The following is a 17713-nucleotide window of genomic DNA, read 5'->3' as shown; positions in this document are numbered from 1 at the left end:
ACACATGCATGCACACTTCCCCATGTAGATTAAAGAATTATATAGAACTTAAATTTCTTGAATTTGATAAATGTACTGTGGCTATGTTAGAGAATATCTGTGCACTTAAAAAATACATACTACACTGAAATATTCCATGTTAAAGGATCATGATATATGCAACCTACTTTCAAGTGATTCAGAAAAAAAAATAAATAAATAAACCCATGTATGTAGAGAGAGAAAGGGAAAGGGAGAGAGAAGTAAAAAAGTAAAACTTAAGTGCAAAATGTTTATAATTAAACTAGGTAAAAGGTATATGAAAGTTATTTCTATACTTTTCAGAATAACTTTTCTATAAATTAAAATTACTTCAAAATAAAATGTTAAAAAAAATTAAAAGAGAGCATCAAGTAACTATAAAAAAAGTACATTCTGGTAACAGAAATCAGATCACTGGTTGTCTAACTCAGGGGGAAGGTGTTGACTAAAAAGCAACCTATTCTGGAAAATGGAAGTATTTTACGTGCTGACTGACATGTCTGAAAAGAGAGGTATACATACATACGTATATATACATATGTATATATATATATACATACATAGCATATATACACAGCAGAATCCACTGAACTGTATATTTAAAACCTGTGCATTTTATTAAATTTAATTATACCTAAGTAATTTTAAAAGCCATTAAGGAGACGTAAGGCTTGGCATGGGGAGAAAATCAATGATCAAAATTTATAATCATCAGCCTACCTAAAAATGAATTAGATGCTGCCCATGTGACCTGGAAAATGCTAAACCAAATATTTAACTTTGTCAATTCTCCCTAAAAGAATTTACCCACCATTTAGGTTTCTTAAAGTTTCCAGAAATTAAGATTACCTGATTATTTAAAAATTTTTTCAACTAGCAAATAAGCTATCACAAACAACAATAACAACGAAAGGCAAAATGAGCCTCCAAAGGACTTCAGATAATGTAAGTCTGTTCTAGATATTTACAGAAATAAGAGACAGAATTAAAACATGGCAAGAAAAGGGATAGCAACAACATACCAGGCAGACAGAAATTGGATATACTATCTGACATTAGGAACAGAAAACAAAATGCTCCTATTCTTCAATTTCAAGAAAGGAAAGGACTGACTGTTCTTTGACATTAGTCAGCTAATCTCTATAAACTATACTCTGAAATTCAGCAAGTTCTTAAATAATCCTGCTTTTTAAAAGCCTACAGACTTCCCCCAAACCAGATACAATACCAACTTCTCGCTTTGTTTAGAGAGCCAGTCTAAGAAGCAAAAGAAGTCTAAGAAGTCTAAGTCTTCCTTGCTTAGCAAGTAATAAATTCAGCTTCCTTGTTTTAGACATACTGCATGGGTTTTGGTTGCCAGTACTTTCAGTGATGTCTCTTCCTTAAGAGAAATCAATAGATTAACTTAACAGTGAAACATAACAAAAGTTAACAAAACTATGGCTAAACAAAAATATCCAACTGAAGCAGAGAAATTTAAGGTAAGAAAATACAAAAAATGCAATAAGAGATATGTGAGACACTGAGAAAAGGTCCAGTGGATATAACTGGAGGCATGGAGAAGGAAATGGCAACCCACTCCAGTTTTCTTGGCTGGAAAATCCCATGGACAGAGGACCCTGGTAGGCTACAGTCCATGGGGTTACAAAGAGTGGGACACAACTGAGCGACTTCACTTTCACTTTTCACTTTCAAGGAGTATTAAGAAGGAGCAAAAATAGTAGTTGAAGAGATAATAACTGAGAATTATGCAGAGCTAATGAATGACATCAGTCCACAGATTAAGAAGCATAAATGCAAAGAAAACCACACATAGGCACATCATAGTCAAATTTTGGAGAGCTGAGCAAAGAAAAAACAAGAACAGCAAGGGGAGGAGAAAGACAACTTATAACAGCACCAAAAATATTAAACACCTAGGGGGAAAAGATAATTTATAGCAGCACCAAAAATATTAAGTACCTAGGAATAAATTTAATGATATATGTGAAAAATTATATACTGAAAACTATAAAATTTTATCAAGGGACTTCCCTGACAGTCCAGTGGTTAGGACGCCATGCTCTCACGGTCATGAAGTTTGACCCCTCACCCGGAAACTAAAATCCCAGAAGCCGTGCATAGTGTAGCCAACAAACAATAACACAACAATGAACAAAAGAACTCAAAATACTTTATTGAAACAGAAATTAAATAAGGGGAAGATGATATAATAATTGAGGTGAAAGTAAAGAGATGGAAGAATAATTCACATTCATGGATTAAAATACTCTCTATTGTAAAGATATCAAATCTCTGCAAACTGACCTATATATGCAAAACAATCCTATTCATGATCCTAGCAACTTTTTTGTGAAAACTGAATAATGAGTTGTAGAATTTAAGGGCAATGCAGAAAGTCAACAATAGAAAAAGCAATTTTGAAAAAAAGAACAGGGTTGAAAAACTTATACTAAAATATCTATTATAAAGTTATAGTAATTAAGAAGTATGGTACTGTCACGAAGATTGGCAATCGTTCAAACAGAAAAAAGAATCTACACCTACACAGTCCCATATGGTAGCCACTAAACATATGTAGCTATTTAAATAAATTAAAATTAGTTAAAATAAAAAATTCAGTCCTTTTGAGCACTTGCCATATTTCAACATCTCAGCAGCCAGCTATTAAATTGAATAGTACATATACTAACATTTCCATCATGGCAGAAAGTTCTATTCAACAGCACTTATAATAGAGAGATACACATAGAATTACTTGATTTATAACAAATGTGACACTCTAGTGCAGTGGGGGAAAGCTGGTCTTTTTAATAAATTGTGATAGTGCAATTTTATGTTCATATATAAAAAATTAAATAAATAAATGACCTATTAATCCACCATCACCTCTACCTTACACCTAGGGTCCCCAACCTCTGGGATTTAATGCCTATATGATCTGATGTGGAGTTGATGTAATAATAATAGAAATAAAGTGCACAACAAATGCAGGGCTCTTGAATCATCCCCAAATCATTCCCTCCCCCTACCACTATGTTCTGTGGAAAAACTGTCCTCCATGACACTGGTCCCTGGTGCCAAAAAAGGTTGGGGCCACTGCCTTACACCATATATAAAAATCAATTCCAAGTAGACTGCAGGGAATTCCCTGGCAGTCCAGTGATTGGGGCTCCGAGCTTTCATTGCCCAGGGCCTGGCTTCAATCCCTGGTCCAGGGATTGAAGCTCCCGCAAGTCAAGCAGCCAAGCAAACCAACAAAAAAACCAAGTAGATTGTCATTCTAAATGTAAAAACGTAAGACAAAGAAGTTTTTAGACGAAAACACAGGAAAGTATCTTCACAACCTTATAGTAGACAAAGATTTCTTAAATAGGACACAAAAAGTGTCAGCCATAAAACACAATACCAGTAAAGAATATTTAACAGGAAATTAAATTTGAGAATGTCTGCTTATCAAGGCATCATTAAGAGAGTGTAAAGGCAAGCCATAGCCTGAGAAAAATCATTTGCAACACAGATACCTGACAAAAGACTCATCCAGAATATAATCTGATAAGTCTCTACAAAACGGTAAGAAAAAGGCAGGCAGATAACCCAGTAGAAAAATGGATAAGACACGAACAAGCACTTAACAGAAGAGGATATCCAAACGGCTAATAAGCATTATGAAAAGCTGTCAAGCTTCGTTTACCATCAGAAAAATGTACATGAAAATTCAGTGGATATCACTATATTCCTACAAGAACCTAAAATGAAATTACAGGTAAGCAAAACGAGGTATTGGTGGTACAAATGGAACTCTTACACACTGGGGACACAAGTATAAATCGGTAAAACCACTTTGAAAAATGTATGGTCAAGTTATGGGTTGAACTGTAACCCCAAAATTCATATGTTGAAGTCTTAGCACCCAGTCCCCCAAAATGTGAACTGATTTGGAAACAGAGTCACTGCCTATGTAATCCGGTCATTTAAGGTGGGCCTGAATCCAATTACAACTGATGTCTTTATAAGATGGGAAATTTTTGACACAAATAGAAGGAAGATGATGTGAAAAGACATTGGAAGAAGACAGCCAACACAAAGCCAAGAAGAGAGACCTGAACAGATCTTCCTCTCACAGTTCTGAGAAGCAATCAACTCTGCCAACATCTTGATTTTGGAATTCTAGACTCAAGAACTGTGAAAATAGTAAGTTTCAGTTGTTTAACCATCCCCCAGCCCCAGTCAATACTTCATTTTGATAGTACTGACAGATTAACACAGGTGGCATCTACTTAGTGGAATATATGCATATTTATAACCCAATGATTCCTCTTCTTGGTATATGCACAATAAAAATGTGTATATATTTTTACCAATAGTCTAAGAATGTTCACAGCACTGTTATCTTTAAAAGCCTCAAACTAGAAACAACCCAACTGCTCATCAACAGTACAATGAATAAATAAACTATGGTATATTTACCCAATGGAATTTTATATAGCAATGGGAATGAACCAATTACAACTACATGCAACAATACTGAAGGATCTTGCAGTGATGGTGAATGAGAAAAGTCAGACACAAAAGAGTACAAATTGATGATTCAGTCCAGTTCAGTTGCTCAGTCATGTCCGACTCTGCAACCTCATTGACTGCAGCACTCCAGGCCTCCCCGTCCATAGCAAACCCCCGGAGTTTACCCAAACTTATGTCCATTGGATGATTACAATAATACAGTTGAACATGTAAAAGTAATGTGTGGCATAATAAGTCAGGATGGTGATTACATTTGGAAAGGAGGCAGCCAGTAGGGATTGTGAGAGGGCAAAAGGAAGGTTTCTGGGATGCGGGTAATGTTCTACTTTGTGATTTTGGTGAATGGGTATCTTCAAGTTGTATGTTTATGATCTGCACATGCTTTTCCATATACTTTATTCATCATTTAAAAAGTTCTTTAAAAACTGAATATGTGAGTAAATAGATTAGAACAGTTCAGTCATATATATGAGAGATTTTTAAAAACAACCATAATGTAACACAGATAATGAGACATTAATGGAAGCATAGGACAAAGAGAAAAGGTCAAGTATAAGTCTAACTGGAGTAGCAGAAGAAGATACTGAAGAGAATGAGTAAGAATTGATATTTGAAGACTGAAAATTTCCCAGAATCAACATGACACAAATCCCACATTAAAAATGTAAAATACCAACCAGGATAAATAAAAAGCAAATCATATAGAATAAATTATAGTGCAACTGTAGTACTCCAAAGACAAAGAGAAAAATAAAATCAGATACAGATAAAAGACAGATGATTTATTAAGGCATGAAAAATACATCCATTTCTGTTTTTTGGGCTTTTTTCTCATGTAAAAGTCAAAAAGAGTAATATGATGAACACACTATAATACCACTCAAATGTTCACAGTGTTAATATTTTGGCTGACCCCTCAGAGTTTCTCTAAACAAATACACGCCTTTCCTTTTTGGGAAAATGTAGAAGATAGGCTTTAGATAGCAGGATTCTTTATCCCCAAATTCTTTATCATGCATTTCCCAGGAACAAAAACATTATTCTGTTCAACTATAACACTATCACTGTATCTATAATTTGATAACATCACTCTAAGAGTCCAGTTGAAGTTTTCCCAGTTAACCCAAAAATGTCCTCTAAAGCTTTTGTTTCTACTTATTCAGGATCTAGCTATTATTTCATGATACAGTAAAAAAAAAAAAAAAAAATCAAATCAATGGGAAGACAGACTGTGTATACACAAAAAATTTTTTTCATTGTTGTTTAGTCGCTCAGTCACATCTGACTCTTCGCTACTGAACAACAATGAAAAAATTATACACACACACACACATACACACACACATGACAGATTTGTCATTTTACCATGTCTTGAAAAAAGTACTTACCTGCCATCTCTTCTCAGGGCAAAAGTGATGCCATCTTTCTGGAAAGGAAGTAGCTTTGCTCTTAGTTTGTCAGGCAAAAAATCCAGCTGTTTATAAGATTCACTTGTCGAACAAGAAATGTGAGGTGTAAGAGACTTTTTTATGTTATGACCTCTGGACATGATGATCCTAAAAACAAAACAAAACAAAAATCACAAGGGAAGGGGTGAAGGAAATAGATATTACTAAGTGTATTAGAAAATTAAAGATAAATAATAATAGTACTTATTAGTAGTCTTGATATACCAGATATAAACTGGTTAAATCATGTTCTCAGAATAAGCAATTAAGAAAATACAAAGCACTGAATCCAAAAGCAATTACTTGTTCCACTGTCTAGGGACCAGCATTTTCTATTTCATTTATACTTCTATTAATAGTTGAGCCATAATGTAGCAATAACCCCTGTTATAAGCAATAAATGTATTACTGAAAAGTTATAAATCAACTAGAAATATATAATGAGATATATTACTTTTAAAATAAGGAATGAATTTGTTACAGAAATATGAAATTCCTTTTATAGTTGATCCTTTTATAGATACTCATCTTCACATTATACCAGATTTTCTAAGAATGAAGTCAAATTAAATTTTATCATTTATTTATTTATTTATTTGGGCCTACCATGTGGCTTGTGGCATCTTGGTTCCCTGATGGATGGAAGTTGGGCTCTCAGCGGTCAAAGTGGAGAGTTGTAACCACTGGACCCCCAGGGAATTTCCTAAATTGCACTTTAAAAATGGTAAGATACAAAGACACTAACTCCAAATTTATAATTATTAAATTAGCTCAATATTATTAAATGAGATTTATTTTTAATATTAAAATGAATTCTTTAACCACTTGAATCCACAGTATAAACACAGCCTGATTAGCACCTTTCTCACCAGTGGGTTTCCACAGATATAGTTTTAATTTTCTAACATAAAAATTTCATATATCTTCAAATTCTTAGAACTCTGCAAGAAAAAAATCCTATTAAATCACTGAACTATAAAGCTTCTTTAATATGAGACTTTGTATTTAGATTGCAACTTTCATCTATTTATAACCTCATTTCATTTTAAAAACAAATTTGCTTTAATTATCAATTACTTGCAGACTTTTAAACTTTAGCCTCCCACTCCCCTAAAAAAGTAATTAATCTCTGTGTATAATGTTTAAGAATATCAAAAATTTGACAAATATATATTATTAACAAATAGGTACAACATGCCACAATCTAGAGAAGCAAGGATCACACCCCCACAGAGCTTACATTCTTGAGGGGTAGACTGAAATTAAACAAATAAACAAGGAGATTAATTACAGTATATAGTACCAGTATTCGGAGAAGGCAATGGCACCCCACTCCAGTCCTCTTGCCTGGAAAATCCCATGGGTGGAGGAGCCTGGTAGGCTGCAGTCCATGGGCTTGCTAAGAGTCGGACACGACTGAGCGACTTCACTTTCACTTTTCACTTTCATGCATTGGAGAAGGCAATGGCAACCCACTCCAGTGTTCTTGCCTGGAGAATCCCAGGGACGGGGGAGCCTGGTGGGCTGCCGTCTTTGGGGTCGCACAGAGTCGGACACAACTGAAGCGACTTAGCAGCAGCAGCAGTACCAGTATTATGAAGGACCTTAAGAGGGTAATAGCTATTTTAGGCAAGCTGACCGGGAAAGTCCACTCTTAGGTGATGCTTGCTCTACAGTCTAAAGGATGTGAAAGAACCAGTCAGGTTCAGAGTTGATAGAAGAGCACTCCAGGTGAACAGAATGAGTGAAACGACCCTAATTTGAGAAAGGGTTTAGTGATTTCTAGAAACAGAAAGCAGGCCAATGAGGTTAAACCAAGGGATAGAATGGCATGAGATGAAGCTATTGAGATAAGCAAATGTCAAATCACAGAAGGCTGTCATAAAGACTTTGGACTCCACTTTAAGAATGAAGGTAAGTCGATGGAGATGTGTTGCCAAATACACTATTAAGCAGATAAAGCTATTTAAATGTAATTAAAATAAAAAATTAAATGCTTCAGCTCCATCCACCATGTTTCAATTCTCAATAGCCACATATGGCTAGTGGCTATCATACTGAATGGTTCACATATACAGAACACTTATTCTTCACTGAAAGTTGTATTGGATAGCAAACACTGGAAAGTTTTAAGCAGGGCAGGAACACAATCTGACTTATAGTGCAAAAACTACCAGATGAGGATAAAGCTGTCAATAGAAAGGCAGGGAGAAATGTTCTTATTGGACTTGGCCAGTCCACAAAGCCCATACTGCCTGAATTTAGAGGTGATTTATAACTCAGACCTGTTCTCAGAAGCAACACTGAGTCAGTATCCCCAGTACCTTGTCAGCAATAATAACAAAACTCTGAATAAAGAATAGAAAAATGGCTCAAAAGGAGGGAAAGCATGAAGCTCTTTATCATGCTGCAAAGTACATGGCAAAAATATTCTTAACAATGGAACTATAGAGATTTAGGAAATCTCTTAGAGGTAAAGCTAATAGGACTTGCTGATGGAGTACATGAGGAGAATGAGGGAAATGTGAAATCAAGATGTATGTTTAGTGTAATGGAGTTAGGCTGCACAAGTTACTTAAAAGGCTAACGAACAAATAGATTGGGAAGAAAAAAAATCAACAGATCTTTTAGGAATATATACAGTTAGAGATGATCACAAGATATGAAGTGGATATGTCAAACAGACTTGAAAATATATCAATCTGGAACTCTAGGGAGAGAATAAGGGTAGATACGTACTGGGAGCCAACTTGGGATAGTAAACCTGTATCATTTTTTGCAGCCACCCAATATCTGGGACCCCTGCTATATTTAGAAATTTCCTTACATTACATATATGAGTGGGAGTCAGGTATCACCTTCCAAAAATAAAGCTGGAAATTACAGATTCTTGCTCTCCCAGCTTGCCTTACACTTATAGATTTTGCTAATCAGATATACCCGTTTCAGTCTTTAACCTAGAAAGTAAAAATTCAAAAACATTGGAATTAAGTGAAATTTACTCTGGTAAGGGCAGTAGCAGCAGAAAGAGTCATGTCCACTTTCCAGAAGGAATAGGGGCTTAGAAACCTTTAGGGTAAGTGGCACAAGGGATACCATGTTTTAGTGACAGACACTGGCAAGAAGCTAAGAAAAATATACAAAAATCATTTTACTACCTATTATCTTTGCTTTTTAATATTGTAAAAAAAATTTAACAAATACTCCACGCAAAAAAAAATATCCACTATGTTGAGGTCACATTGCAACTTTTATGAGGACTGAATCAGGCACTGTAACTAGTAAAAATAAACAATGAAACTAAAATAATCTTAATAAAAAAACTGTTCTAATAGAGTAACAAGAGAAAAAATAATTTTTCAATATGAAGATGGAAGAACTCTGAAACAGTACAGCAATGTTGAGAAAAAATTAAACTAAAATTATGAGCTGGCTCACTGATAATTCAAATAGGTACCTGAATGCATAAGGAACTTAAAAATGTAGCGGTACAATCTAATGAATAGAAAAGGAATGTTTACTTAATACTCAAAAGAAAAACACTTTTCGAAAGCCCTTTCCCATTTATACTATCTTTCTAAAAGAAGTACTTATACTTCTTGGTTGTAAAACTTACTATGAAACCACATAATGAAGTCAGTGTAGTACTAGCATAATGATAGACAGAACAATGGATTAGAATTCAGAGTCCATAATTAAACACTTAAGAGTCAACTGATTTTTGACAAGGGTATCAGAATAATTCAAGAGAAAATGAATAATCTTTTCAAGAAATAGTGCTGGGACAACTAGATGTTCATATTCACATATAAAAGTGAAACCAGACCCCTAACTCACACCATACACAATATAAGTAAAAATGATCAAGGGCTAAAACTAAAAAACTGTTAAAAGAAAGCATAAGAATAAATCTTGGTGACTGTGAGTTATGCAATGATTTCTTAGATACAATGCCAAAAATAAAAGCAAAAAAGATAAAATAGATTTCACCAAAATTTAAAACTTTGGTGTTGCAAATAATACCATCCAAAAAGTGAGGGCAATCCACAAAAAGGGAGAAACGATCTGCAAACTATATCTAACAAGGGACTTAAATCTAGAATATACAAAGAACAATTATAACTCAATGAAAAAAAAAGACAACCCAATTTTTAAATGGGCAAAAGATCTGAATAGACATTTCTCCAAAGAAGATATACAAATGGCCAATAAGCACACAGAACAACATTCAACATCATGAATATTAAGAAAATGGCAAATTAGAACCATAGCAAAACATCACTTTGTACTTATTAGGATGGCTAATGTAAAAAAGATAGATGACAAGAAGTTTGGCAAAGTGTGGAGAAAATTAGAACCCTCAAACACTGATTGTAGAAATGTATACAAGTGTAATCATTGTGAAAATCAATATAGCAGTTCATCAAATGTGAAACATAATTGCTATCAAACCTGCAAATTCTACCTCTAGGTATACACCCAAGATAAATGAAAATATACATCTACATAAAAATTCACATACAAACTTTCATAGCAGCATTATTCATGATAGTTAAAAAATAAAAACCTAAATGTTTATCAACTGATGAACTGATAAAGAAAATATAGTATATCCATGCAATGGAATATTATTTGACAGGGAAAAATGAATAAAATATTAATACATGCTACAACATGGGATGAATCTTGAAAACATGCTAAGTGACAAAAGCCAGTCACAAAGAACCACATACTGTGTGATTCCATTTTTATGAAAAATCTAGAAGAAGCAAATCCATAGAGACAGAAAGTAAATGAGTGGTTACCTAGGGCAGGAGTCAGGGGAGTGTGAGGAGGGTAGGAATACAGGGTAGCAGAATAAAGAGCAACATCAAATGATTACTGGGTTTCTTTTTAGAGTGAAGAAAATGTTAAAAAATTAGATCATGATAATGGTCCTACAACTCTGAATATATCAAAACCCACAGAACTGTAAAATGAATGAATTTTGATTTTATTTTTGGGTGAATTTTATCTCAATTAGGCTGCTTTTTAAAAAAAAAAATTGTAAAAACCTCAATCAATGTAATTTTCAAGAATAAAAAAATAAAGAAAATTTATATGGTAATCTTAATGGTACAGGGAGAGAAGCATTTGATAAAATTAAAGATCTGTTCAGAGGAAAAGCTCCCTGACACAGGAAAAACAGAACAAGACACTTCATATGATGAAAAGATTTTACCAAAAACCTTCAGTGAACATCTTAAGGTAAAATATTGACAGCTTTCCTTGCAAGGTCAGAAAAGTCACAAAAATGCTTACTATCTCAAGTTTTATTTAACAATGGAAATCAATTGAATAAGGCAAAAGAGGAGAAAAAAAATTGTTAATTCACACATGACATAGGATTATGCACAGAGAATAAAAATAAACTAGGAAATTTATAAGCAAATTTAGTGAAGTAGATGAATAGATGACCAATATACAGAATCCCTTATGTTTCTCTTCATAGGTAAAAATGAGAAAATAAAATGTTAAAATTGATACCATTCTTAAAAACATCAAGAAATTCAAAGATCAGAAATAAATCTAAAAAAAGGATGCACAAGCCCTGTGTATGGAAACTATAAAAGATTTCTTTAAAAGAATGTGTAAAACAAAGAACTGATAACCCTGTTACTAGATTGGAACTGATAAGAGTATCAACAAACTCTTCAGATGATGCTTATGCCACTGAAACAACACAAACAGTGAAAATAGGCCCTGGGGCTTCCCTGGTGGCTCAGAGGATAAAGCATCTGCCTGCAATGCAGGAGACCAGGGTTCGATCCCTGGGTTGGAAAGATCCCCTGGAGAAGGAAATGGCAACCCACTCCAGTATTCTTGCCTGGAGAATCCCATGGACAGAGGAGCCTGGTGGGCTACAGCCCACAAGGTCGCAAAGAGTTCGACACGTTGAGTGACTTCACTTCCTTTCTTTCTTTCTTTCTTTCTTTAATTCTGAAGGTGGGGAAAGAATATTTCTGGAGTGTCTGTTTTGTGCCAAGAACTTGAACATATGCTATCTCATGTAATTCTGCTAAGAACCCTATGAAATAAGTATAGTTCAGTTGGTAAAGAATCTGCCTGCAATGCAGGAGATCCAGGTTCAATTCTTGGGGTGGGAAGATCAGCTGGAGAAGGGATAGGCTACCCACTCCAGTATTCTTGGGCTTCCCTTGTGGCTCAGCTGGTAAAGAATCCACTTGCAATGTGGGAGACCTGGGCTCAATCCCTGGGTTGGGAAGATCCCCTGGAGAAGACAAAGGCTACCCACTCCAGTGTTCTGGCCTGGAGAATTCCATGGACTGTATAGTCCATGGGGTCACAAACAGTCGGATTCGACTGAGTGACTTTCACTTTCATATTCACTAATGAGTAAACTATAACATGGTGGATAAGAAAGCCAGGATTCAAATACAAGTTTTAGTTCAGTTCAGTCACTCAGTTGTGTCCAACTCTTTGTGATCCCATGGATTGCAGCACGCCAGGCTTCCCTGTCTATCATTAACTCCTGGAGCTTGCTCAAATTCATGTCCATGAAGTCGGTGATGCCATCCAACCATCTCATCCTCTGTTGTCCCCTTTTCCTCCTGCCTTCAATCTTTCCCAGCATCAGGGTCTTTTCCAATGGGTCAGTTCTTCACACCAGGTAGCCAAAGTATTGGAGTTTCAGCTTCAACATCAGTCCTTCCAATGAATATTCAGGACTGATCTCCTTTAGGATGGACTGGTTGGAACTCCTTGCAGTCCAAGGGACTCTCAAGAGTCTTCTCTAATACCACAGTTCAAAAACATCGATTCTTTGGCACTCAGCCTTTTTTATGGTCCAACTCTCACATGCATACATGACTACTGGAAAAACCATACTTTGACTAGATGGACCTTTGTTGGCAAAGTAATATCTCTGCTTTTTAATATGCTGTCTAGGTTTGTCATGGCTTTTCTTCTAAGGAGCAAGCATCTTTTAATTTTGTGGCTACAGTCACCATCTGCAGTGATTTTGGAGCCCAAGCAAATAAAGTCTGTCACTGTTTCCATTGTTTCCCCATCTATTTGCCATGAAGTGATAGGATTAGATGTTTGTATGGCTACAAAGCCTGAAATGAGGGAAAGTCTCATCCAAAGATTTAAAACACAAACAAAATCAATCTATCAAATAAGCAATTCCTATCTTGATATATGCCTCAATGGAGTATATATACAGTCACTTAGAAAAATACTGATAATCTGATAATTTCTTCAATAACTATACATTCAACTATCATATGATTCAGCAACTGTACTCCTGGGCATTTACCCTAGAGGAAAAATGTCAAAACTTACGTCTACATAAAACTTACGACTATACCTAAATGTGAATGTTTACAGTAGCTTTAGTTATTATAGTCAAAACCTCAAACCAACCTAACTGGAATAGACCATTCTATGAGGTAAACGGTTAAACAAACTGGTACATACATATCATGAAATACTAGTCAGCCAAAAAAAAAAAAAAGGCACAACTAACACACACAACAATATGGAGGAATCTCCAGAGAACTGTGCTGCTGAGAAAGTCAATGTCAAAAGGTTACATTTCTTTGACTCCATTTATGTAACATTCTTCAAATGACAAAATTGTAGAAATGGAGAAGAGATTAGTAGTTGCCAAGGGTTAAGGTGGGGAAAAGAAAGAGCAGATTGTGACTCTAGAAAGGCAACATGAGGGACCCCTATGAGATGGAGATGTTCTCCATCTTGATGGTGTCAATATCCTGGTGGTGATACCGTGTTACAATTTTACAAGATATTACCATTTCTGGAAACTGGGTAAAGCACACAGGATTGTACCTCCATTATTTCTTTGCATTATTTCTCCCAACAGCTATGAATTTACAGACTTCAAAATTAAAACTTCAGTTTTAAAAGCTGGAAAGCAAACACACTGGCTTAACATGTAACGATTAATCTGAAAGTTTGGGATAATGACCAAAAAGATAAAACAGGATCATGTAGCTAACGGCTGAGGTAATACATCTGGGTCTTTACTCTCTTTTCAATACAAGAATGGTCCATCTCTGCCTCAGGGCTAAATCCAGGGGAAAATATCTATTTTAAATAGAATATTTGCTCTGTAAAGAATTACAGTTAAAAAATATTCACTTAATGAATTTCATTTTTTTATGTATTCAACAACAAAAAAATACTTGCATGTTTCTGTGGAGCAGACACTGCAGAAGGCTCTGGATATAACATAGAACACATGCAATTTTCAAGAAACACTACAGGGAATGTACCAGGCAGATGTTAGTGGAACATATAAGAGGGACAGTGTTCAGATTTGGGGTTTTGGAAGGCTTCTTAACAGATACACACATCAAGGCTGAGAGCTGAAGAACAAATACACAATAACCAGATAAGTTTATACAAAGGACTTTCTTGGTTCAGTGGCTAAGACTCCATGCTTCCAATTCAGGGGACCCAGGTTTGATCCACGGTCAGAGAATTAGATCTCGCATGCCACAACTTAGACCTGGTACAGTCAAATAAGTAAATAAAAATAAATATCTTTTAAAAAAAAGTATAAAGGAAATGAATTGGAAGTAAAAGGAAGAGAGAATGAAGGAATTCTCATTTCACATCTTAATATCAGTAAATCATTCCCCCTTCATTAAATCACTTTTTTTTTTCATTTAAATTCTGGAACACTGTTCTGAAATCAGACTGATTATATTCTTTGCAGCCAAAGATGGAGAAGCTCCATACAGTCAGCAAAACAAGACCGGGAGCTGACTGTGGCTCAGATCATGAACTCCTTATTGCCAAATTCAGACTGAAATTGAAGAAAGTAGGGAAAACCACTAGACCATTCAGGTATGACCTAAATCAAATCCCTTATGATTATACAGTGGAAGTGAGAAATAGATTTCAGGGACTAGATCTGATAGACAGAATGCCTGATGAACTATGGACGGAGGTTCGTGACATTGTACAAGAGATAGGGATCAAGACCATCCCCATGGAAAAGGAATTCAAAAAAGCAAAATGGCTGTCTGAGGAGGCCTTACAAACAGCTGTGAAAAGAAGAGAAGTGAAAAGCAAAGGAGAAAAGGAAAGATATAAGCATCTGAATGCAGAGTTCCAAAGAATAGCAAGGAGACATAAGAAAGCCTTCCTCAGTGATCAATGCAAAGAAATAGAAGAAAACAACAGAATGGGAAAGACTAGAGATCTCTTCAAGAAAATTAGAGATACCAAGGGAACATTTCATGCAAAGATGGGCTAGATAAAGGACAAAAATGGTATGGACCTAACAGAAGCAGAAGATATTAAGAAGAGGTGGCAAGAATACACAGAAGAACTGTACAAAAAAGATCTTCATGACTGAGAAAATCACGATGGTGTGATCACTACCTAGTGCCAGACATCCTGGAATGTGAAGTCAAGTGGGCCTTAGAAAGCATCACTACGAACAAAGCTAGTGGAGGTGATGGAATTCCGGTGGAGCTATTTCAAATCCTGAAAGATGATGCTGTGAAAGTGCTGCACTCAATATGCCAGCAAATTTGGCAACCTCACCAGTGGCCACAGGACTGGAAAAGGTCAGTTTTCATTCCAACCTCAAAGAAAGGCAATGCCAAAGAATGCTCAAACTACCACACAATTGCACTCATCTCACACGCTAGTAAAGTAATGCTCAAAATTCTCAAAGCCAGGCTTCAGCAATATGTGAACCGTGAACTTGCAGATGTTCAAGCTGGTTTTAGAAAAGGCAGAGGAACCAGAGATCAAATTGCCAACATCCACTGGATCATGGAAAAAGCAAGAGAGTTCCAGAAAAACATCTATTTCTGCTTTATTGACTATGCCAAAGCCTTTGACTGTCTGGATCACAATAAACTGTGGAAGATTCTGAAAGAGATGGGAATACCACAGACCACCTGACCTGCCTCTTGAGAAACCTATATGCAGGTCAGGAAGCAACAGTTAGAACTGGACATGGAACAACAGACTGGTTCCAAATAGGAAAAGGAGTACATCAAGGCTGTATATTGTCACTCTGCTTATTTAACTTCTATGCGGAGTACATCATGAGAAATGCTGGGCTGGAAAAAGCACAAGCTGTAATCAAGATTGCCTGGAGAAATATCAATAAGCTCAGATATGCAGATGACACCACCCTTATGGCAGAAAGTGAAGAGGAACTAAAAAGCCTCTTGATGAAAGTGAAAGAAGAGAGTGAACAAGTTGGCTTAAAGCTCAACACTCAGAAAACGAAGATCATGGCATCTGGTCCCATCACTTCATGGGAAACAGATGGGGAAACAGTGTCAGACTTTATTTTTGGGGGCTCCAAAATCACTGCAGATGGTGACTGCAGCCATGAAATTAAATGACGCTTACTCCTTGGAAGGAAAGTTATGACCAACCTAGATAGCATATTCAAAAGCAGAGACACTACTTTGCCGACAAAGGTTCGTCAAGGCTATGGTTTTTCCTGTGGTCATGTATGGATGCGAGAGTTGGACTGTGAAGAAGGCTGAGCGCCGAAGAATTGATGCTTTTGAATTGTGGTGTTGGACAAGACTCTTGAGAGTCCCTTGGACTGCAAGGAGATCCAACCAGTCCATTCTGAAGGAGATCAGCCCTGGGTGTTCTTTGGAAGGAATGATGCTAAAGCTGAAACTCCAGTACTTTGGCCACCTCATGTGAAGAGCTGACTCATTGGAAAACACCCTGATGCTGGGAGGGATTGGGGGCAGGAGGAGAAGGGGACGACAGAGGATAAGATGGCTGGATGGCATCACCAACTCAATGGACATGAGTTTGAGTGAACTCCGGGAGTTGGTGATGGACAGGGAGGCCTGGTGTGCTACGATTCATGGGGTCGCCAAGAGTCGGACACGACAGAGCAACTGAACTGAACTGATACCCTCATGGATTTTATCATGTATCATTCCTTCTTGGTCTAAACTTTTCCCTTTTCCTCATCTTCCTGTCTTCTTAGAGAGTACCAGGGCTCAGGTTTTAGCATCTTCTGCTCTCTCCTTTAGAGATCTCATTAGTTTCATGGCTTTAAATACTATTTCTATGCCAATGACTCCCATATGCTATGCTATGCTAAGTCACTTCAGTCGTGTCCGACTCTGTGCGACCCCATAGACGGCAGCCCACTAGGTTCCCCCGTCCCTGGGATTCTCCAGGCAAGAACACTGGAGTAGGCTGCCATTTCCTTCTCCAATGCATGCAAGTGAAAAGTGAAAGTGAAGTCACTCAGTCGTGTCCGACTCTTAGCGACCCCATGGATTGCAGCCTAACAGCTCCTCTGTCCGTGGGATTTTCCAAGCAAGAGTACTGGAGTGGGGTGCCATTGCCTTCTCCGAATGACTCCCATAGGCATATGCAAAGATCAGACCTCTTCTTAACTTCAGATTTGTTTGCATATTCAACCAGACATATTTACCTAGAAGTCTAACAGACATCTCAAACTTACTCTGACCAAAATGAACTCTAGATCTTTCTCTCAAACCATACGCCATCAAGGGTCTTCCCCATCCCATCTTGCCAGTTACTCACACTAATTCCTAGACTTCAGGCTTTGCCTCACAGTGCACATCCAATCCACCACCATCTCCTGTTGGCTCTACATTCAAAACATATCCTGAATCCCACCATTTCGTACAACCTCCACATCTACTCGCCTGATCTGAGCCACCATC

At 36.5% G+C, this 17713-nt stretch overlaps 1 protein-coding gene across 2 annotated transcripts in view; it reads right to left on the bottom strand.

Annotated features, from left to right (window-relative positions):
• The window catches only part of ZRANB3 (zinc finger RANBP2-type containing 3), a 305694-nt gene that overhangs the window by 268085 nt on the left and 19896 nt on the right, over positions 1 to 17713 (bottom strand). The window contains exon 2 of one of the 2 annotated variants that reach the window (XM_061439301.1): positions 5934 to 6101. In XM_061439301.1, the coding sequence (XP_061295285.1) occupies positions 5934 to 6094 (161 nt within the window). In that variant the 5' untranslated portion in view covers positions 6095 to 6101. Of the gene's footprint in view, positions 1 to 5933; positions 6102 to 17713 lie in introns of those variants that run through there. The other variant, XM_061439316.1, reaches the window with a different exon arrangement.

The sequence above is a fragment of the Bos javanicus genome, chromosome 2 (assembly GCF_032452875.1).
Source record: "Bos javanicus breed banteng chromosome 2, ARS-OSU_banteng_1.0, whole genome shotgun sequence".
NCBI classification, from domain to species: Eukaryota; Metazoa; Chordata; class Mammalia; order Artiodactyla; family Bovidae; genus Bos; species Bos javanicus.
This window is presented reverse-complemented; position numbering and strand designations above follow the sequence as displayed.